Source organism: Bufo bufo, chromosome 3 (genome assembly GCF_905171765.1).
Source record: "Bufo bufo chromosome 3, aBufBuf1.1, whole genome shotgun sequence".
In the NCBI taxonomy this organism is placed as follows: Eukaryota; Metazoa; Chordata; class Amphibia; order Anura; family Bufonidae; genus Bufo; species Bufo bufo.
Window position 1 is genome coordinate 43,434,109 of NC_053391.1, and position 23,573 is coordinate 43,457,681.

The 23,573-nt window shown below is 42.3% G+C and overlaps 1 protein-coding gene across 1 annotated transcript in view; it reads left to right on the forward strand.

Moving 5' to 3' along the window:
* The first annotated feature begins 490 nt into the window (after positions 1 to 490).
* The window catches only part of LOC120994514 (NACHT, LRR and PYD domains-containing protein 3-like), a 78,124-nt gene continuing 55,041 nt past the window's right edge, over positions 491 to 23,573 (forward strand). The window contains exons 1-4 of the mRNA XM_040423148.1: positions 491 to 554; positions 6,616 to 6,668; positions 14,357 to 14,520; positions 20,170 to 20,341. Of these exons, the coding sequence (XP_040279082.1) occupies positions 6,644 to 6,668; positions 14,357 to 14,520; positions 20,170 to 20,341 (361 nt within the window). The 5' untranslated portion in view covers positions 491 to 554; positions 6,616 to 6,643. The remainder of the gene's footprint in view (positions 555 to 6,615; positions 6,669 to 14,356; positions 14,521 to 20,169; positions 20,342 to 23,573) is intronic.

Here is a 23,573-nt window from a genome sequence, read left to right on the forward strand (position 1 = left end):
ATACAGGAGATGCCCAGGTTATACCAGCATGGTCCATATCACTATATACAAGAAGATGTATAACTTATACCAGCTGTACATATATAATTATATACAGGAGATGCCCAGGTTATACCAGCATGCTCCATATCACTATATACAAGAAGATGTATAACTTATACCAGTTGTACATATATAATTATATACAGGAGATACCCAGGTTATACCAGCCTGGTCCATATCACTATATACAAGAAGATGTATATCTTATACCAGCTGTACATATATAATTATATACAGAAGATGCCCAGGTTATACCAGCATGGTCCATATCACTATATACAAGAAGATGTATAACTTATACCAGCTGTACATATATAATTATATACAGGAGATACCCAGGTTATACCAGCATAACGGCAGACAATAATCTGTAAAAAAAAAACTAAATATCTCTCATACTTTATAGGGGTAATATGACCAGAACTGAAAGTAAAAGTAACTTTCCTTCCTCTGTACTGCCCTTCCTCTTCTCCGGAGATCTTGTATTTCTACATGCTGCGTACGGCTTTCAGGTAAGAAGTTTATCTCTTATATACTATATATACAGGGTTTCTTGTGTTATGGCGGGAGGTCTTACACTGCTCCGTGATATGAGGGGGTCACAGACTTTCCAGGAATGAATGAAGAAAATCCTGAACAAGCTGCAGTTATATACTGTAACTATACAGCCAGTCATATACCTGACCACATGCCGTCCACACATAGGACACGCTGCAGTTATATATTGTAACTATACAGCCAGTCATATACCTGACCACATACCGTCCACACATAGGACACGCTGCAGTTATATACTGTAACTATACAGCCAGTCATATACCTGACCACATACCGTCCACACATAGGACAAGCTGCAGTTATATACTGTAACTATACAGCCAGTCATATACCTGACCACATACCGTCCACACATAGGACGAGCTGCGGTTATATACTGTAACTATACAGCCAGTCATATACCTGACCACATACCGTCCACACATAGGACACGCTGCAGTTATATACTGTAACTATACAGCCAGTCATATACCTGACCACATACCGTCCACACATAGGATACGCTGCAGTTATATACTGTAACTATACAGCCAGTCATATACCTGACCACATACAGTCCACACATAGGATACGCTGCAGTTATATACTGTAACTATACAGCCAGTCACATTCCTGACCACATACCGTCCACACATAGGACACGCTGCAGTTATATACTGTAACTATACAGCCAGTCACATACCTGACCACATGCCGTCCACACATAGGACACGCTGCAGTTATATATTGTAACTATACAGCCAGTCACATTCCTGACCACATACCGTCCACACATAGGACACGCTGCAGTTATATACTGTAACTATACAGCCAGTCATATACCTGACCACATACCGTCCACACATAGGACACGCTGCGGTTATATACTGTAACTATACAGCCAGTCACATACCTGACCACATACCGTCCACACATATGACACGCTGCAGTTATATACTGTAACTATACAGCCAGTCATATACCTGACCACATACCGTCCACACATAGGACAAGCTGCGGTTATATACTGTAACTATACAGCCAGTCATATACCTGACCACATGCCGTCCACACATAGGACGAGCTGCGGTTATATACTGTAACTATACAGCCAGTCACATACCTGACCACATACCGTCCACACATATGACACGCTGCAGTTATATACTGTAACTATACAGCCAGTCATATACCTGACCACATACCGTCCACACATAGGACACACTGCGGTTATATACTGTAACTATACAGCCAGTCATATACCTGACCACATGCCGTCCACACATAGGACAAGCTGCAGTTATATACTGTAACTATACAGCCAGTCATATACCTGACCACATACCGTCCACACATAGGACACACTGCGGTTATATACTGTAACTATACAGCCAGTCATATACCTGACCACATACCGTCCACACATAGGACACGCTGCAGTTATATACTGTAACTATACAGCCAGTCATATACCTGACCACATACCATCCACACATAGGACACGCTGCAGTTATATACTGTAACTATACAGCCAGTCATATACCTGACCACATACCATCCACACATAGGACACGCTGCAGTTATATACTGTAACTATACAGCCAGTCATATACCTGACCACATACCGTCCACACATAGGACACGCTGCAGTTATATATACTATATATACTGTAACTATACAGCCAGTCATATACCTGACCATATACCGTCCACACATAGGACAAGCTGCGGTTATATACTGTAACTATACAGCCAGTCATATACCTGACCACATACCGTCCACACATAGGATACGCTGCAGTTATATACTGTAACTATACAGCCAGTCATATACCTGACCACATACCGTCCACACATAGGACACACTGCAGTTATATACTGTAACTATACAGCCAGTCATATACCTGACCACATGCCGTCCACACATAGGACACACTGCAGTTATATACTGTAACTATACAGCCAGTCATATACCTGACCACATGCCGTCCACACATAGGACGAGCTGCGGTTATATACTGTAACTATACAGCCAGTCATATACCTGACCACATACCGTCCACACATAGGACACACTGCAGTTATATACTGTAACTATACAGCCAGTCATATACCTGACCACATACCGTCCACACATAGGACACGCTGCAGTTATATACTGTAACTATACAGCCAGTCATATACCTGACCACATACCATCCACACATAGGACACGCTGCAGTTATATACTGTAACTATACAGCCAGTCATATACCTGACCACATACCATCCACACATAGGACACGCTGCAGTTATATACTGTAACTATACAGCCAGTCATATACCTGACCACATGCCGTCCACACATAGGACGAGCTGCGGTTATATACTGTAACTATACAGCCAGTCACATACCTGACCACATACCGTCCACACATATGACACGCTGCAGTTATATACTGTAACTATACAGCCAGTCATATACCTGACCACATACCGTCCACACATAGGACACACTGCGGTTATATACTGTAACTATACAGCCAGTCATATACCTGACCACATGCCGTCCACACATAGGACAAGCTGCAGTTATATACTGTAACTATACAGCCAGTCATATACCTGACCACATACCGTCCACACATAGGACACACTGCGGTTATATACTGTAACTATACAGCCAGTCATATACCTGACCACATACCGTCCACACATAGGACACGCTGCAGTTATATACTGTAACTATACAGCCAGTCATATACCTGACCACATACCATCCACACATAGGACACGCTGCAGTTATATACTGTAACTATACAGCCAGTCATATACCTGACCACATACCATCCACACATAGGACACGCTGCAGTTATATACTGTAACTATACAGCCAGTCATATACCTGACCACATACCGTCCACACATAGGACACGCTGCAGTTATATATACTATATATACTGTAACTATACAGCCAGTCATATACCTGACCATATACCGTCCACACATAGGACAAGCTGCGGTTATATACTGTAACTATACAGCCAGTCATATACCTGACCACATACCGTCCACACATAGGATACGCTGCAGTTATATACTGTAACTATACAGCCAGTCATATACCTGACCACATACCGTCCACACATAGGACACACTGCAGTTATATACTGTAACTATACAGCCAGTCATATACCTGACCACATGCCGTCCACACATAGGACACACTGCAGTTATATACTGTAACTATACAGCCAGTCATATACCTGACCACATGCCGTCCACACATAGGACGAGCTGCGGTTATATACTGTAACTATACAGCCAGTCATATACCTGACCACATACCGTCCACACATAGGACACACTGCAGTTATATACTGTAACTATACAGCCAGTCATATACCTGACCACATACCATCCACACATAGGACACACTGCAGTTATATACTGTAACTATACAGCCAGTCATATACCTGACCACATACCGTCCACACATAGGACACACTGCAGTGATATACTGTAACTATACAGCCAGTCATATTATATACTGTAGTCATATTATATACTGTAACTATACAGCCAGGCTTGTTTTTTGTGGGACAGTTTGTAATTTTTTATTACTCAATTTTTGGGGTACAGAAAACTTGCCGTTTAGGTTTGATTAACTTGTTTTGGGAAGGGGGTGTTAAAAAACAGCAGCACGGACACTGAGTTTTTATATGATAAATTTAGCTGTGTTCATAAATAACATTAGTACCTGACCACATACCGTCCACACATAGGACACGCTGCAGTTATATACTGTAACTATACAGCCAGTCATATACCTGACCACATACCGTCCACACATAGGACTAGCTGCGGTTATATACTGTAACTATACAGACAGTCATATACCTGACCACATACCGTCCACACATAGGGCAATCTGCAGTTATATACTGTAACTATACAGCCAGTCATATACCTGACCACATACCGTCCACACATAGGACAAGCTGCGGTGATATACTGTAACTATACAGCCATATACTTGACCACATACCGTCCACACATAGGACAAGCTGCGGTTATATACTGTAACTATACAGCCAGTCATATACCTGACCACATACCGTCCACACATAGGACACGCTGCAGTTATATACTGTAACTATACAGCCATATACCTGACCACATACCGTCCACACATAGGACAAGCTGCAGTTATATGCTGTAACTATACAGCCAGTCATATACCTGACCACATACCGTCCACACATAAGACACACTGCAGTTATATACTGTAACTATACAGCCAGTCATATACCTGACCATATACCGTCCACACATAGGATACACTGCAGTTATATACTGTAACTATACAGCCAGTCATATACCTGACCACATACCGTCCACACATAGGACAAGCTGCGGTGATATACTGTAACTATACAGCCAGCCATATACCTGACCACATACCGTCCACACATAGGACAAGCTGCGGTGATATACTGTAACTATACAGCCAGCCATATACCTGACCACATACCGTCCACACATAGGACAAGCTGCGGTTATATACTGTAACTATACAGCCAGTCATATACCTCTTTAACCAATACCTCTTTTCTATAACCTGTTTTCCAAAAGCTAGAACTTTTTTAGTTTTCCTTTGGGGCAGCCGTACGGGGGCTTGTTTTTTGTGGGACAGTTTGTAATTTTTTATTACTCAATTTTTGGGGTACAGAAAACTTGCCGTTTAGGTTTGATTAACTTGTTTTGGGAAGGGGGTGTTAAAAAACAGCAGCACGGACACTGAGTTTTTATATGATAAATTTAGCTGTGTTCATAAATAACATTAGAACTTAATGTTTTAGGGCAGGGATCAGCAACCTTCCGCACTCCAGCTGTTGTGAAACTACAATTCCCAGCATGCTCCATTCATTTCTATGAAAATTCTTAGAAGAACAGAGCAAGTATGCATACTGGGAGTTGTAGTTTCACAACAGCGGGAGTGCAGCAGGTTGCCTACCCCTGTTTTAGGGCTTGATTTTTGCTGGTAGCGGCAATTCTAGATTTTTTTATGTTTTTTTCTCCATACAGAATAAATAACATGATTATTGGGGAGTGCAGATTTTTACGGATCTGATTATACCAAATATGTGGTGGGTATTTTAATTTTTCCGTTGAAATGTATTTTTTTTCAATGGAAAAGTTTTCTTTTAACTTATTTATTTTACTTTATAAAAGTATTATTATTATTTTTAACCATTTAATAGTCCCACTCGGGGACTTTAATAGGCAATCTTTTAATTGCTTCTATAATTATCTTTAATGCTTATGCACTACAGAGAATTATACTGTCAGGGCTATGTTGCCAGTCACCAGCATGCCTCCTAGGATACACTGACGGCAAGGCCTGGGGCCTTCATCAGTCATGTGGAGGCATCGGCACCCCGAGGTCTCATTTGCACTGTGCTGATGTCTGAGAAAGGGAGCCCCCTCCCTCTAAACCATTTAGTTACCACAGTCACTACTGACCACAGGATCTAAGGGGTTAAACAGTCCAGATCAGCTCTTCTGCTGGTCTGGGCCATTGGAGCAGGAGCCTGGCTCTTTGCTGCACTGGGGACCTGTAGACCGTAATGTAATACTTGACCAAAATAAGAAATTCTAATAATAACATCAGAAACCATGCCAAAAAAAGGTGTATTTTTCATAAAATACTGTGTGAAGCCGGCCTCACGCTGATAAATATCTCATAACAGGAAAAGAACAAAACGTGATTGACATCCTATAACTACAACCCCCTATGGGGATCGCTGAGTGACAGAAAGTAACAGTAAAAGCAAATAAGAAATTGTCTACTTCCTGCATTTCCACAAAATATATTTTTTAAATTAAAACTGCAAATTATTCTGCTTGACCCTAAACCTCATCAACAGCATCAAGGTGAAGATAAAAACCTTACGTCAGAATGTGAGGAGGAAAATCTGCCAATGCTTAGGGGTTTAAGTAAATTCTGAGATTTTTTTTTGTTCCTAAATATAATAAATGTTTTTTATGTTGCAGGATATTTTGATATTGTCCCAGGTCCAGGATGAGCATTATAACCCCCAGCGATGGTAAGGATTTCTTCTCTTCTCTCTTATTACTGGATGTGGTGACTGATCTACGACATCTGTACGATTCTCACCTTCCAATGTCCTGATGAGGAATAGACTTAATAGGAAATGAGGTCACACAGCAGATATGTACTGTGATATGGCTGCTGCAGGGCCAGACTGCGATTAGAGGGGTTCTCTGAGATTTTGATGGTGATGGCTTATCCTCAGGATAGGTCATCAATATCTGATCAGTCAGGGTTCAAATACCAGCACCCCCACGATCAGTTATTTGAAGAGATTGTGGCGTTCCAGTGAGCCCTGCACCCTCTTTCTAGTTTAGTGATGTCACATTTATTGGTCACGTGGGCTGGGCGTCAGATTTAGCTGAATAAGGCTGAGATGCAATACCAAGCACAGCCAGTATACAATTGATGTCTTTGTGCTTAGTAAGCTGTGACGAGGCCGTGGAGCTCTACTCAGCTATGCTGCCTCCTCAAGTAGCTGATCAGCTGGGGTGATGTGAGTTGAAATACCCAGACAATACCTCTAAAAATCAGCCCTGGTACCCAAACCTCTTCAGTCCACATAAAATACCACCTCCCATATCACAGAAAAGTAGTGTCACGTGATGCATGATTTGGTGAATTTTATTTCACTTAGTCTCCCATCACCACTTCCCTCAAGGTGTCCCATCTCACCGTTTCCTTGGCATGTTGTGACTAAGCGTTGGCCCCAGTCAAGTGGGTAGGAGCGCCACTATTTCTCTTCCTCCTATTGGAATGATTTGGAGCTATGCACACTGTGCAGCAGAACAAGCAGAATCATAGAAACACCTAATCACACATTCATGGATAGACAATAGCAGCACAAAATACCTCCCCAGCAGACAGCAGAACTAAATGAGAATCATGGTGCAGCATAAAATAATGCCCCAGTAGTGCGAAATACCATACTGCAGAACAAAATTCTTCACTAGCATTGCCAAACACCAAAGCTCACCAGCATTGACAATAGCATTTTCTTAAGCCCACCCATCCTACAGTGGCCACAGCATTGTCTCCCTTCCCATCTCTTCCCAATTGGCAGAACCAATGTCCCCCTTAACACCCTTCCTCCTATGTAGCAGCATTACCGACCCCCTTCCCCACTGGCTGCAGCATTGTCCCCTTTCCCACTCCTTTCCCAGTGGCAGCATAATTGTCCCCTCTGCCACCTCTCCCTCATTGGTAGCAGCACAGGTGTTCTATTTCCCTCTCCAAGCAATATTCAGTCCTTGTTAGGCAGGATCACAGCAAGCCATTGGCTGCAGTATTGTCCCCTTTCCCACTCCTTTCCCAGTGGAAGTAGCATTGTCCCCTCTGCCACCTCTCCCTCATTGGTAGCAGTGTTGGTGTTCTATTCCCCTCTCCAAGCAATATTCAGTCCATGTTCGGCAGGATCGCAGCAAGTGGGAGAGAAAATGTTAAAAGAGCTGTCCCATCTCTGGCCTCCTCTGCAGTGCTAGTCTCCCAGGAGGCTGTAAACTCAAGTCATTACTCTAGACTACCGCTGAACCACAGGGTGAGGGACCTGCGCAGTCATTGTCATATCACCATGTTGTCATCACAGGTTATTTGGCCCTTTCTGCCATAGTTGTGCCTCAAATGTATGGGCTTCTAAGTGAGTGTAACCCTGCTCCACATCATCCTCAGAACTCATGTCCAGCATAAACCAACCCTTAACCTGTACCTAATCCTAACCCACACAAGAGATCCCACAAGATACCTAGGGGAAAAGTCCCAGTGCCACCAAAACACAACAGTTTCCTAAGTGTTACTGCTCCCCAATCAATGCTGACCGCAGCTTCTAAGTTGTTAAAAAGAGAATGGGAGTTCCCTCTCTTAGCTCATTGAATTCTCCATTATACGGTTACTGGGTGCTGAGGGGTTGCAAAGGCAGCCAGGGCCTAACAGTCTTCTCTAGGCCTGCCATGTACAGATGACTAGTCATAGGATCGTTGACTGTTCATTGACTATTTAAATAACAACCCTTATCATTTACAATTTACTTCTTATCATCATTATAATATAATCATTTTTTGGATCTGACATAACGGGGGTCTGTGGGGAAACCTATTATTTCCTCCATGTACAAGACTGCAGGTAACACAGTTCACATCCACGCCACACTCCGGTCCATTCCAATAGGGGGACCTTTCCCACATCAATCCATGAAAAGGAAGCAGATGACACCATTAGAAGATTGCAACAAGGGGACATGAAGAACACATGTTAAAAAGATCTAGAAGCATTGTAGCTCCTAAATCACGTTCTGACTTATTAACCGAAAAGTCCAAAGTAATGATTGTGTCAAACGGGTTATAGTACTAGGGTACGGCAAACAAGTCACACAAAATACAAATCTCACTTACTGGGACTTCTAGCGGACAATGATTTATGTGGTGTCCTCGATAACGGATGCCATGTGGTGTACATCCATCCCTGGGACAAATACTGTCCACTAATAATTCTAACAGGAATATATCCAAGACTTCAAGGAATTTCATTGAGATACTTAGTCGTTCAGCTTAATATTTTCAAGTCAGGGGTGTGGAAAAAATTCCAGAACAAGTAATTGGAAGGGGGGGGGGGGGGAAGACGCAACACGCTTCACAACCTTGAGGCATTCCGCAGATTTTATGGTTACGGTCCCTTCGACTTTAATCCAAAACAGGAAGTTCTCTTACACTATTAAAAGAAATGTTAATTTTTCCCCTTTTTTCTTAAATCTCTGGGATATATGATTCTTTTTGGTTACTTTTTCACACAGATGTGCAACAGTGTGCGTTACAGCACCAATTTAATCTATAAGTTATTGGCACTATGGTTTTTAGCTCTCATTTGGTGATTTGTGGGCTAGCATGATCTCTTTAAGTGATGGGTACTTTCTGTGGGGAGGACAATGGTTTATGGACAGCTTGTTCATGTGATTTCTTATGTGCCTCATTCCATCTTTCTCTTGACAATGCTCAAACACGAGGACGTTACCTGGACTGCTTCCGCATACAGTTGGGTGTAGTGAGGTAATTATCCCGCAAGCTATGTACGTGCACTGTCCAGTGTAATACAGTCGTTCTATGGGTATATGGTAGCATATTAGCTTATTCTATTGTACTGTAGTCGTGCTTTCATAAATATATCTATAGTGACCTGCCCTGCAACTCTAATTCTAAGATTCGATTGTCATAAATGCAAACCTTGAGTACTTCACATGAGCATGTGCATGTTTTTTTTCAATTAGAAATGTTTAAGTTATAAGTAACAAATATCCGTTGATTACCCAAGCTAGAAGTGGTTTTAGGATTATCCTTAATATTTGCCATACCTTTAGATTCCCTCTTTTTAGGAGGGATCTGTTTTTTTCCACCATTATTGCTACAGTACAAAGATGAATTAATTCTGGAAGATTTGTGTTTTTGGACACTTCCTGATTTGGTTTGCTAAGTAGTTGTCCTGATCTTTATTAAAATTGAACGCTTTCTTTTTGATGAGATCAATTTCAAACTTCTCAAAATGCAAGTTAGTAGCATTGTTCTTCTCAGTAAAGTAGTTAATACATGAGTTTTCAATACAGGTTTGCATAATAGCTACAGACTAGTTCTCTGTACAATCATAATTGTGAAGGAATAGTTATGTTAGGACTTCCCTAAAGTCTATTTCAGCCATGTTATTCCCTGCTTCAGCTGCACAGCTAATGCATTTCAAGCCGTGGGTGTCTCCCTTCTCTTGAATGTACCAATACTCTTTGCAGTGACCTCACTTCCCTTATTTCCCTTTATGTTTGTTTTCTTCTAGGGAGCTCCGAAAGCTGAAAAAGGGAGGGATAAATTACACTTAGGCTTGTTTCACATTTGTGTTTGACCGATTCGGCAGGCTGTTCAGACGGAGAACAGCCTGCTGGATCCATCACTGCCAGAATGCCCTTTGGCCCCATTAACTGTAATGTCCCATTCCTGTCATTCTACGCTGGAAAAGCCTGCCGGAAGACTGTGCCGACACTGTGAAACTAGCCTTACAGAAAAGCAATCTACAAAAGTAGTCCAACTCGCCACTGTATTGCAGATGTGCTAGCGGCCATCTAGCAACCCATGTCCTCAGCTCTATACCCAAAATCACGGTGATAGGTTCCCTTTAATAAGTTATCTCCCCCAGCGTGTTCTGTCAGTTTTGAGACGGCAGTGTCTAACAGTGGACAATAGCGTACAGCACATGTGACATGAAACTGACCTCATCCTTAGACACAGAGTAATGGTACTATCACATCTTTATTATATAGTGTATAAAACATACAGTACAAGAACAGATACAAGCAGATGTCCACCTACAACACTAGGGTCTAGTGATGAGGAATCACCCGCTATATTAAAGGGTCACATGGGGCCTAAATAGGGATTGAAGTAGCTGGCTTAATAAAGGGCGATTATTACTGTGGTAGGCCTAAGTGGAGTCTGCACAGTAAGTAGTACTAGTAAAATTCACTCCGGCCTGCTGTGCAGACTCTACATATCCAATCCTTATTTAGGCCCCATGCCCCGACAAGCCCCACTAAAAGTCCCACTGGGAATTTTAATTGTGCTACTGCTAGTAGCGCTTGTGGGGGGCATGGAGCTAATGGTCAATGTGGTGTAATATTCAGTCGCCATGAGGTGGTAATACGTCTTCATGGTCAGGGCAGTATTATTTGTCTGCTACAGTTGCAAGAAAAAGTATGTGAACCCTTTGGAATGATATGGATTTTTGCACAAATTGGTCATAAAATGTGATCTGATCTTCATCTAAGTCATAAGAATAGACAATCACAGTCTGCTTAAACTAATAACACACAAATAATTAAATGTTACCATGTTTCTATTGAACGCACCATGTAAACATTCACAATGCAGGTGGAAAAAGTATGTGAACCCTTGGATTTAATAACTGGTTGAACCTCCTTTGGCAGCAATAACTTCAACCAAACGTTTCCTGTAGTTGCAGATCAGACGTGCACAACGGTCAGGAGTAATTCTTGACCATTCCTCTTTACAGAACTTTTTCAGTTCAGCAATATTCTTGGGATGTCTGGTGTGAATCGCTTTCTTGAGGTCATGCCACAGCATCTCAATCGGGTTGAGGTCAGGACTCTGACTTGGCCACTCCAGAAGGTGGATTTTCTTCTGTTTAAGCCATTCTGTTGTTGATTTACTTCTATGCTTTGGGTCGTTGTCCTGTTGCAACACCCATCTTCTGTTGAGCTTCAGCTGGTGGACAGATGGCCTTAAGTTCTCCTGCAAAATGTCTTGATAAACTTGGGAATTCATTTTTCCTTCGATGATAGCAATCCATTCAGGGCCTGACGCAGCAAAGCAGCCCCAAACCATGATGCCCCCACCACCATACTTCACAGTTGGGATGAGGTTTTGATGTTGGTGTGCTGTGCCTCTTTTTCTCCACACATAGTGTTGTGCGTTTCTTCCAAACAACTCAACTTTGGTTTCATCTGTCCACAGAATATTTTGCCAGTACTGCTGTGGAACATCCAGGTGCTCTTGTGCAAACTGTAAACGTGCAGCAATGTTTTTTTTGGACAGCAGTGGCTTCCTCTGTGGTATCCTCCCATGAAATACATTCTTGTTTAGTGTTTTACGTATCGTATATTCGCTAACAGGGATGTTAGCATATGCCAGAGACTTTTGTAAGTCTTTAGCTGACACTCTAGGATTCTTCTTCACCTCATTGAGCAGTCTGCGCTGTGCTCTTGCAGTCATCCTTACAAGACAGCCACTCCTAGGGAGAGTAGCAGCAGTGCTGAACTTTCTCCATTTATAGACTATTTGTCTTACCGTGGACTGATGAACAGCAAGGCTTTTGGAGATACTTTTATAACTCTTTCCAGCTTTATGCAAGTCAACAATTCTTAATCGTAGGTCTTCTGAGAGCTCTTTTGTGCGATGCATCATTCACATCAGGCAATGATTCTTGTGAAAAGCAAACCCAGAACTGGTGTGTGTTTTTTATTATGCAGGGCAGCTGTAACCAACACCTCCAATCTCATCTCATTCATTGGACTCCAGTTGGATGACACCTCACTCCAATTAGTTCTTGGAGATGTCATTAGTCTAGGGGTTCACATACTTTTTCCACCTGCATTGTGAATGTTTACATGGTGTGTTCAATAAAAACATGGTAACATTTAATTCTTTGTGTGTTATTAATTTAGGCAGACTGTGATTGTCTATTGTTGTGACTTAGATGAAGATCAGATCACATTTTATGACCAATTTGTGCAGAAATCCATATCATTCCAAAGGGTTCACATACTTTTTCTTGCAACTGTATATAGTGTTGTTATTGGTAATGTTGGTACTGTGGTGGGTGGTTCTATAAAAAGGGGTGTATTCACAAGTTAGGAGGAGCAATACTGTACTTGCCTCATGCTTCACCACTTAAAGCGCTATAGGCACTTGATCTTAAGGTGCCTATTTCACAGGGGAAATGTAAAAAAAAAAAAATAAATGAATTTTACAAATATTCATATGAAATAAAGTTTATTCAAAGATTTAGGCACATTTTAAGGGCAGCCTATTGTTCTGAATAGGCTGAACTTTCCACTCGCCTCTCTCACCAGTGACTGACATCTGCCATGCATTTATATGTACTGTATGTATGCAATGATCGGGTTTGTGGTGACCCCAACACTACTCTGGATCCTCCAGACACCATCGAGGTGTCACCACGTGTTGCTGCTCTCTAGATGGGGTGGTAAATTGTGCCTACCCCAATGAGAAAAATATCCAGAGTCAGGGTCTGCAGTAAACCAGTGTATTTCTTTACTAAAAGAACTCAAGTGCAAAACAATACAAGCAATGCACTGAGCCGGCTTCTCCAGAAGAAGGTTCCATGTTTAGGAAAGGCCTGTGCAAGCTGGCTGGTTACCGAGGATTTGCAGTTCAGTCATCAGGCAGGATATTCCCGTCTCACAGTTTTCTTGTAACTCATGCAGAGTTTGGCAGAGTCTCTCTTACTAAACATTGGTCCATATCTGCAGACCACTAGGGTCTATGACTCTGACAGTTTGTAACTTATCCAGAACCTTCTAGTGGGAGGGGTGCAGTTGGAGAAGCAAAGCCTAACAGAAAAAATGTTGCAGTTCACAACTGCCATAGAAATTGTATTGAGCAGTTTCCTGATGTAAACAACCATCTTGCGGAGATAAACCAGATGGTCAAAAGTTCACCGTGTCTGTTTTTTCCCTGCAAAAGCTAGCTCTTATGGTAACTGGAAAATTACTAGCTTCTCAGTTCACAGGCTGGAATATCCCAAAGTCTCTCAGTATTAGCTGGCTGTGAATTAACCCTTTCCACAGTGCAGTGCAAAAACTGTGTAAATAAAAAGGATATATTACAATAAACATGTGAGTATAAGCATAAACAGCATAATTCATAAATTTGCTGGCTTTTCTTAGGGGCAAATGTCCACAAACATGGACTCCAGGGCACTACATATAATTACAAATATGTCTCCTGTGAATGTATCCTGCGGTAATTGTGCTGGTGAATTACGGGGGGGTTGTGGATTTCTCATTAGTGGAAACCTTTAAAATGCTCCAGGACAGGAATATTCCACATAAACTGCCATCAGTCTCCTTCATGTTCTAGACGACTTCATTTTTGTGTCTCCTTCATTTCCTAGATGATGAGACCCGGCAGTTTCTCCAGCAGCTTTGTCAGTATGAATATCACGTCCTGAAGATGACATATGAATATTTCCGAGATGACCTGCTCTACATTGTGGAGAATATGAGTCTTCCACTACTTCTGAATGAACTGTGTTCCCGAAATTTCCATGATGTTGAGGTGAGAGGACATGAGCTGCTGGTGTATACAATTCCCCGGTGTGATACCATGTGTTATAGGCACAGGTTACCCCACGTCACCATACTGCTGTCTACAAGAGGATGAATTCCAATTGTGCTTCATATCACAGAGGAAAATGTAGGAGAATTTCCAGTTTAGTAACAGAGAGCAGCTCATATCTAATGGAGAACCCCCCCAGAAGTGTATAATCCAGTATTGTGGAGGATTTATCCCCTCCCCCGCACACGTACATTAGGGATCACTACATCCTGGAAGTAATCTGATTGTTACTTGTGGATTCAGGAAGGATTTTCTCCACGACTGTTCCATAGATTTCTCAGAGAAGTCTGACATGTAATAGCTGTACAGCGTGTAGAAAAGGAATCCGTATTGATAAATAGGGGATTTCTGTATCTCTCTGTATTCCATCCCATTATTCTAGGCTGTTGTCTTTGTTTGCTATACATCCACCCCAGTCCTTCATATACCCCATACTGTGTAGCATACAACCTTCACAATATAGGAAAAAGTGAATATAAATTACAAGAAAAAACAACAACACGTAGAGTAGGGATGAGCAAATCAGGTTCCACTTGGAACCAAATTTTTTTTTACAGTACAAATTAATTTATGAAGTTATTGCGCGAAGTCTCGCGAGACTTCGCGAAGCAATAACTTTGGCTCATCAGAGCCAATACATTCTAATACTGTACGGAACTCCTGCTCCGTACAGTATTAGAACAAAGTTTTATGCGAATCGACTTTGGATGTTTCATCCAAAGTCGATTCGCTCATCCCTAGTAGAGAGGACACTGCCACACACAGCTGTCTCCATTCTTGCCCTTCCTGGATTCCAGGCAAATATGTCCAGTATATATATCCGACCCATCACTACACCATCTACTGGATCCAAACTTGATGACGATGACAACCATTTGAAATGCGCTTTTCACACAGTGTGTGTCTGGGGCTACTCCCTGGGAAGTCAGTGGCTGCCATATAGTCACTCAAGCCCAACACACAAAGCACATGGACTGCAGGAAAGATGCGCCTTGTTATAAATTAGGTGCATCCTCCGGCAGCGCAGAGGATAATAAGGCTGGCGCAGAAAGCTACAGTCTTGATAAATCTCCCCCACAATGTCTACTGTGATATTATACACAGTTAAAGGCTATGTACAACTTTGAAGACATTTTTTATTTTATTTTTTATGATTTCTTTTTGGGCTAAAAATAAATTTTTTCAATTGGTCTTTATTAAAAATATTGAGCTGTTCTGTGACAAAGGGTTAACTGTTTTTCTAGCTGTGTGAATGGTACTTTCACTTTCATTCAGTCCTGGTTATCTAATAACCCTTATCTGTAAACTACTTAAAGGTTATAAACACTTATTTAAGCCCCTCTCATCATTAAAACAAGAACTGAGCTATAATGAGTGTTTATAAGGTCAGAGATAAGGAGCTGTCAGCTCCCTGCCTGATGGTTCAAGTCTGGGAAATTAGGTGAACTGGGTAGTTCTTGGAAGTGATGACCATTCTCTTCCAACCGATGTTTGACATTTTCTGTCCGTGTCAGTATTTTAATGTCCCGTAGTGATGTGGGAGGGAACACCAGACCGACAACAGGAGGGAAGGGAAAAGGAACAAGGCCTCAAAGCTAGAGAAAGAGAAACAATCACCACCTATAGAAACCCCAATTCTAGCCCTGACTCCTATCCGTATGAATGGACCTTGAGGGTAGAAACGTTCATACACTGGAACCTAAGACCCTGGAAACCCTGAATAGCCCTGGAGTAGTGTCTGGGCTTGAGACGGCCTGTTCCTTCCAAGATGAAAGAACCAGCGTCTCCCTGAGGCCTAGTAACAAAAGACAGAGGGGAAACAACCAAATATGAAAGGGAATTGATATTTAACTTCTGAAGTAAATGGACGAGCAGGAACTCAGGAGAGGACCACACACCAGCACATCCAATACAAAATTGAAGTATCAACCGCATAGCATGATGGGTGAAGCCAGACAAAATAGAGGAGTTGTAACGACCACTAAGCTACACCTGAGACAAGAGGTGTGGTCATACCAGCAACAACACTGAAACCCAGTGAAACCAAAGAGACTGTCAGAACACATCACGTGCAGCCAGTCGCTTAAATCTTCTGACACCTGTCACGTTAGAGACCGTGACAGTACCCCTCTTTCTAAGGGTGGCCTCCGGACACCCAGGACCGACTTTATCCGTATGAGCTTTGTGAAATGCTTTCACCAGCTGACTAGCATTAACGTCGGCCACTGGAACCCACATCCTCGCCTCTGGTCCGTAACTATTCCAGTCAACGATGTACTGAAGGGATCTACGGAGAACTCTGGAGTCCACTATCCTGGCGACATATCTCTTCAACAACGACTTATGGAACACATTATGAATCTTCAAAGCCTGAGGAAGTTCAAGACGAAAGGCTACCTGGTTAATAATGGCAGTGATCTTATATGGACCAATAAACTTCCAAGAAGGTACTTTCAACTTAATGTTTCTTGTGAACAGCCACACAGAATAACCCACTCTCAGGTCCGGACCATTCATACATCTCTTGTCAGCCATAAGTTTATACTTGTTGCCCATCTTTTTCAGATTATTTTGAATTTTCCTCCAAATAGATGACAAAGTAGAGGAAAATCGTTCCTCTTCAGGTATACCAGAAGTCTCCGTACCAGAAAATGTGCCAAATTGCGGGTGCAACCCATATGCCCCACAAAACGACGACTTATCAGTGGACTCCTGTCTACGGGTATTTATGGCAAACTCGGCTAAAGACAAAAATGAAGACCACTATTCTCCGTGACAAAACATCTCAAGTAAGTCTCTAGATTCTGATTAGTGCGTTCAGTCTGTCTGTTCGACTGAGGGTGAAAGGCCGAAGAGAAGGACAATTGTACCCCCAGACAAGTACAGAACGCCTTCCAGAATTTGGAAACAAACAGGGTCCCCCTATCAGACACCACATCAGAAGGAATACCAAGTAATTTCACGATGTTATCGACAAACACCAGTTTTAGCATTAGGTAGACCTGGCAATGCTATAAATTGTGCCATTTTACTAAAGCAATCAACAACCACCAGAATCACAATTTTCCCTGAAGAAGTCGGTAACTCTGTGATACAATCCATGGATAAATGAGTCCAAGGTCGGGACCGGATGGGCAACGGATGTAAAGATCCGGAAGGCCGAGTATGTGTCACCTTAGCACGTGCACAAGTACTTCAAGCTGACAGTCCTCAACACACTTATGCAACCCCGGCCACCAGAATCTATGAGAGATGAGATCAACGGTGGATCTGCTCTGAGGATGTCCTGTGAGAACCGTACAGTGATGTTCCTCGAACATCTTGTGACGTAATTCAGGAGGAACAAACAACTTCCCTGGAGGGCAAGAATCCGGGATTTCAGTGTGACAAGCTCTGAAGGGCAGGCAGAAGAGAACCTTAAACATAAGAGAAGCAATCCAGCACCACATTGTAGGGATCACAGCACGGATTCACGGCTTGTTCACGTCCTTGATCATGCAGAACCTGAAAAAGGGGGAGAATCCATTGTGCAGAATAATATTCAATAAACAAATGCAAGCACATATCTTGCTTACATGAGGAAAGCCAGCCCGACTATAAAGTGTAAGCAATCGGCACAAGTGAGGGTTGGGCAACCCCATATACTGCATCAAAAATAGTTACTACATAAAAGTAAAAAAGTTAAATATGACCAAACAGCAGAAAAAGGTAATCCTACTACATCACATACCCAACGTCTCAGGATATAAATTATAACTAGAAAAATTTTATCATGTCTCTACCATAATTTAACCTGCATTCAGTGTTAACATACAGAAAGCCTCACATTCCAGGAGGCGTCACTTCACATCACCACCTTTAGTTGTATATTTAACGTTTTCAATACCAGTGATACGGAATTTAGCTAGCTAACCTGTTTGACATTCCCGGAAATGTTTAGATGTTTCTGAGATATTGCTCTGGCTATTAGTGGTAATGTAATTCATATGTTCAAGCACACATACAGGGGCGGATTGGCCATAGACCCTACAGGGAAATTTCCCAGTTGGCCGATGCCCCAGAGGGCTACCCAGCCCTCCTCTCTGCCACTGACCAGGTACATAATGAGCTCTCAACAGTAATTAACACTGTGAGAATCAGGTACTCATGTACCTGGCCAGCGACCGCACATGCCCTCCTGAATTCAACTGCTGTGGCCCGCACCTCACCTCCTTAGTCCCCTGTTCCATAGACAATTGGAGGAGAAGGACAGAAGATGGCAGCTATTGCTGGCCACCACAGAAGCCCAGCTTTTTGGGACAGTATATTGTGCTACACTGTGTTATTTGGTTGTGCTGGGATGGTATTTTGCACCATGGTATTGTTGCCCCACGGGTTTATTTGGACCTGCATACAAAATGGGGCCACTTTAGGTTCCCATTCTGCCCCTGCACACATACTTTTGCACACACACGTCTGAAATTGGGGACTATACTGTAATACTACCACAGTTGAATCCAATGGTGAAGCAGGGAGCCATCTCCTTTTACTATACAGTCAGCAGGCACAATGTGTGCATCGTGCCCACTGGGGAATGCAGGGTGAGTTTCGATCATCGAAGGAATGGGGCTAACTTTTTTATTTTATTAAAAGTATGGGGGCTCTACTATAAGGGGGGACATAACTGTGAAGGTGGCACATTGTGGGCATACCTACTCTGAAGGGGGCATGTATAAATAGGCATTGGGACAGAGTTAGAGGCCGAGGCGCACTACATGCATCTCTGTTATTGCCCCTCTTTGGGCTTTCCAAAAGTTGAGAGGTGTGTTAAGCCTATCCTGCAACCTATAGGCAATTGTCGGGAGGGAAGCGTTCCTTCCCAGCAATCGCCTGCTCGTGAGCGGAGGAGACTGCTGCTATTACATGCAGCGATCTCCTCCTAAGTATGGCGAGGGAGGAGCGATCGCTAATGCCATTGCTCGTCACTATTTGCTGCCTGCAGATTATGGTTAGACAGCACGATCTGGCTGAAAGATTCCAATTGCCTGATGAACAAGTGTAAGCTCATTCATCGAATAATCGGCGGCAGTATTACACTGCCAGATCATGACTAGCGACTTCTTCCAGCAGTGGTTGCAGAGTGTTTGTTCTCGTCTGACATGCCAACGTTTACCTGTTTTTTCGAAGCTGGAAATGTGACTCATCGGAAAAGGCAACCGTCTGCCGGTCAATCAGTGGAGCAAAAACCCTCAAGCTTCACATGGACTTTATGTTACTAAGTCTCAGCCCCCTCCATGAACTCCACCTTGTGTCCACACAAATACCTTCAGTATTGCCAAGCTGCTTTCCACCTGCTTAACAGTGTGTCCTTACTATACCGAGGATCCTTAAAATGCTAACAATGGACGCAATGACCAAACGGCATCAGGTCATACTAATAACTCAATGGGTGACTATAACTGAATAGCATCTATATATACTACATCCATTTCCCAAGTATATTTTATGCGGTCATAGTGTCTGAAATAGTCTCCTGTAACAGTATGTTAACCCTTTGTATTATTTACCTTTATATAATGACTCTTATGTGTGATATTTCTTGTCTTCTAGAAATACTGGAGTCTAGAAAATGATAAAAAAACATTTGCCCGGACTTTACTACAGGATATATATAACCTAGGAAGAGAAATTGTGATAGGACTGTGGGTCAGTCTATATGTATTACGGAAGGATCATGGTACCCCCGGCCTGGAGGCTGTACTGGAGGAACTCCATCATAGAGGTAACATCGTGTATAATAAGTGTCCGACATGAAATAGAGGTCTTCATGACTTACATTGTGCACAAAAATAAAGATCTACAGCTGGATTTCCAGCAGTGTCTGCACGTAGAGGCTTCTACCAGGATCTGAAGAATGGATTTAGATTGTAGATCTACATAGTAACATAGTAACATAGTACATAAGGCCGAAAAAAGACATTTGTCCATCCAGTTCGGCCTGTTATCCTGCAAGTTGATCCAGAGGAAGGCCAAAAACCCTGTGAGGTAGAAGCCAATTTTCTCCACTTTAGGGGAATAAAAAATTCCTTCCCGACTCCAATCAGGCAATCAGAATAACTCCCTGGATCAACGACCCCTCTCTAGTAGCTATAGCCTGTAATATTATTAAGCTCCAGAAATACGTCCAGGCCCCTCTTGAATTCCTTTATTGTACTCACCATCACCACCTCCTCAGGCAGAGAGTTCCATAGTCTCACTGCTCTTACCGTAAAGAATCCTCTTCTATGTTTGTGTACAAACCTTCTTTCCTCCAGACGCAGAGGATGTCCCCTCGTCACAGTCACAGTCCTGGGGATAAATAGCTGATGGGATAGATCTCTGTACTGACCCCTGATATATTTATACATATTAATTAGATCTCCCCTCAGTCGTCTTTTTTCTAAAGTGAATAACCCTAATTTTGATAATCTTTCAGGGTACTGTAGTTGCCCCATTCCAGTTATTACTTTAGTTGCCCTCCTCTGAACCCTCTCCAGCTCTGCTATGTCTGCCTTGTTTACAGGAGCCCAGAACTGTACACAGTACTCCATGTGTGGTCTGACTAGCGATTTGTAAAGTGGTAGGACTATGTTCCTATCACGGGAATCTATGCCCCTTCTGATGCAACCCATTATCTTGTTGGCCTTGGCAGCAGCTGCCTGACACTGGTTTTTGCTGCTTAGTTTGCTGTTTATTAAAATTCCTAGATCCTTTTCCATGTCAGTGTTACCGAGTGTTTTACCATTTAGTATGTACGGGTGACTTGCATTTTTCCTTCCCATGTGCATAACTTTACATTTATCAGTGTTAAACCTCATCTGCCACGTATCTGCCCAAGCCTCCAATCTATCCAGATCCCTCTGTAGTAGTATACTGTCCTCTTCAGTGTTAATTACTTTACACAGTTTAGTGTCATCTGCGAAAATTGATACTTTACTATGCAAGCCTTCTACAAGATCATTAATAAATATATTGAAGAGAATAGGGCCCAAGACTGACCCCTGAGGTACTCCACTAGTGACAGTGACCCAATCTGAGTGTGTACAGTTAATAACCACCCTCTGTTTTCTATCACTCAGCCAGTTACTTACCCACATACAGATGTTTTCTCCCAGTCCGAGCATTCTCATTTTATATACTAACCTTTTATGTGGTACAGTGTCAAATGCTTTGGAGAAGTCCAGATATACGACATCCATTGATTCGCCGCTGTCAAGTCTAGAACTTACCTCCTCATAGAAACTGATTAAATTAGTCTGACATGACCGATCCCTCACGAAGCCATGCTGATATGGCGTTATTTGCTTATTTCCGTTGAGATGCTCTAATATAGCATCTCTCAGAAAACCTTCAAACAGTTTACCCACAACAGATGTTAAACTTACCGGCCTATAGTTTCCAGGCTCTGTTTTTGGCCCCTTTTTGAATATTGGCACCACATATGCCACGCGCCAATCCTGTGGGACATTCCCTGTCAGTATAGAGTCTGCAAATATCAGAAATAAGGGTCTGGCTATGACATTACTTAATTCCTTTAGGATACGGGGGTGTATGTCATCCGGTCCTGGCGATTTGTCTATTTTAATCTTTTTAAGTCGCTGATGTACTTCTTCCTGGGTCAGACAGGACACTTTTAATGGGGAATTTATTTTTACATTCTGCATTTCATCTGACAGTTTATTTTCCTCAGTGAATACATTGGAGAAAAAAATATTTAACAGCTTTGCTTTCTCCTCGTCGCTCTCTGCGACTCCCCCCTCATTACTCTTTAAAGGGCCAACACCTTCAGATTTATACTTTTTAACATTTATATAATTGAAGAAAATTTTAGGGTTAGTTTTACTCTCTTTGGCAATTAATCTCTCGGTCTCTAGTTTGGCCACTTTTATTTGTTTTTTACATGTTCTATTTTTTTCCTTATAGTTTTTCAGTGCTTCCGTGCTACCCTCCTGTTTTAGTGTTTTATATGCTTTCTTTTTGTCATTTATTGCTTTCTTTACAGTTCTATCTTACATTCTTCTCATCAGAGGTGACCAGATAATTGTCATTTACAGGCTGCAAAGAAACATTTAATAAATCTGATGAAGTTATTGACCAATGCTCCAGTTTCTGCTAGATAAATCCGTTACGTAGCCATAGATGTGGCAGTGGCAGCAGTTGTCATCGGCCCCAAATCCTGGGCAGGTCATAGTCTTTTCTGTTGAATAAAACCCTTTAAGGCCTGGGGTACAAGCTCCTGTGACTGATATTAGGAGCTAGTCTAGAGCCTTGCCAAGAGGGTAAGTAAATACAGGATCAGGTGTATGAGCCAATCTTAGAGCCTCGACTGGGCCTTACACTTGGGGGGGGGGGGGGTACATAGTCTGGGGTTTGATGCCCACTAATTTCAAAACCAGCCACATGTGATTTTAAAAAATAGCCCAAAACTTAATTACTCAGTATGAAAAATCACATATCACTAAAAGGATATGAATTACCAGAACTAAGGACCAAAATTCCTCCAGAACAATGTTGACTGATTGTCATACAGAAGACCATTACTTCAAGTTATTGCTGCTAAAGGTGGTTCTAGAAGCTTAGTGATTCATGGGGTGCACTTAGTTTTTTTTTCATGACTGTTTATAATTTATGGCAACATAAAAAAAAACAGAAAGCTCCATTACCTAGTACAGGTTAGGTTCCATACAATGAAGACCACTTAGTCAAAGCACCCTCATAGTGACCACCTAAATATACCCCTACATAAAATAACCACCACTTACAGTCACAACACCCTCATAGTGACCAGCTAAATGCCCCTACATACAATCACCACCACTTACAGCCAGAACGCCCTCATAGGGACCTCCACAGTGCCAGGACATACAATGACCACCACAATGTGACCGTACACAGTGACTGGTACACTGTGGGTAACATGGGATATTTAGGACTATTAGACCAGCCCCTGTATAATCTGTTATTTCCCGTACATT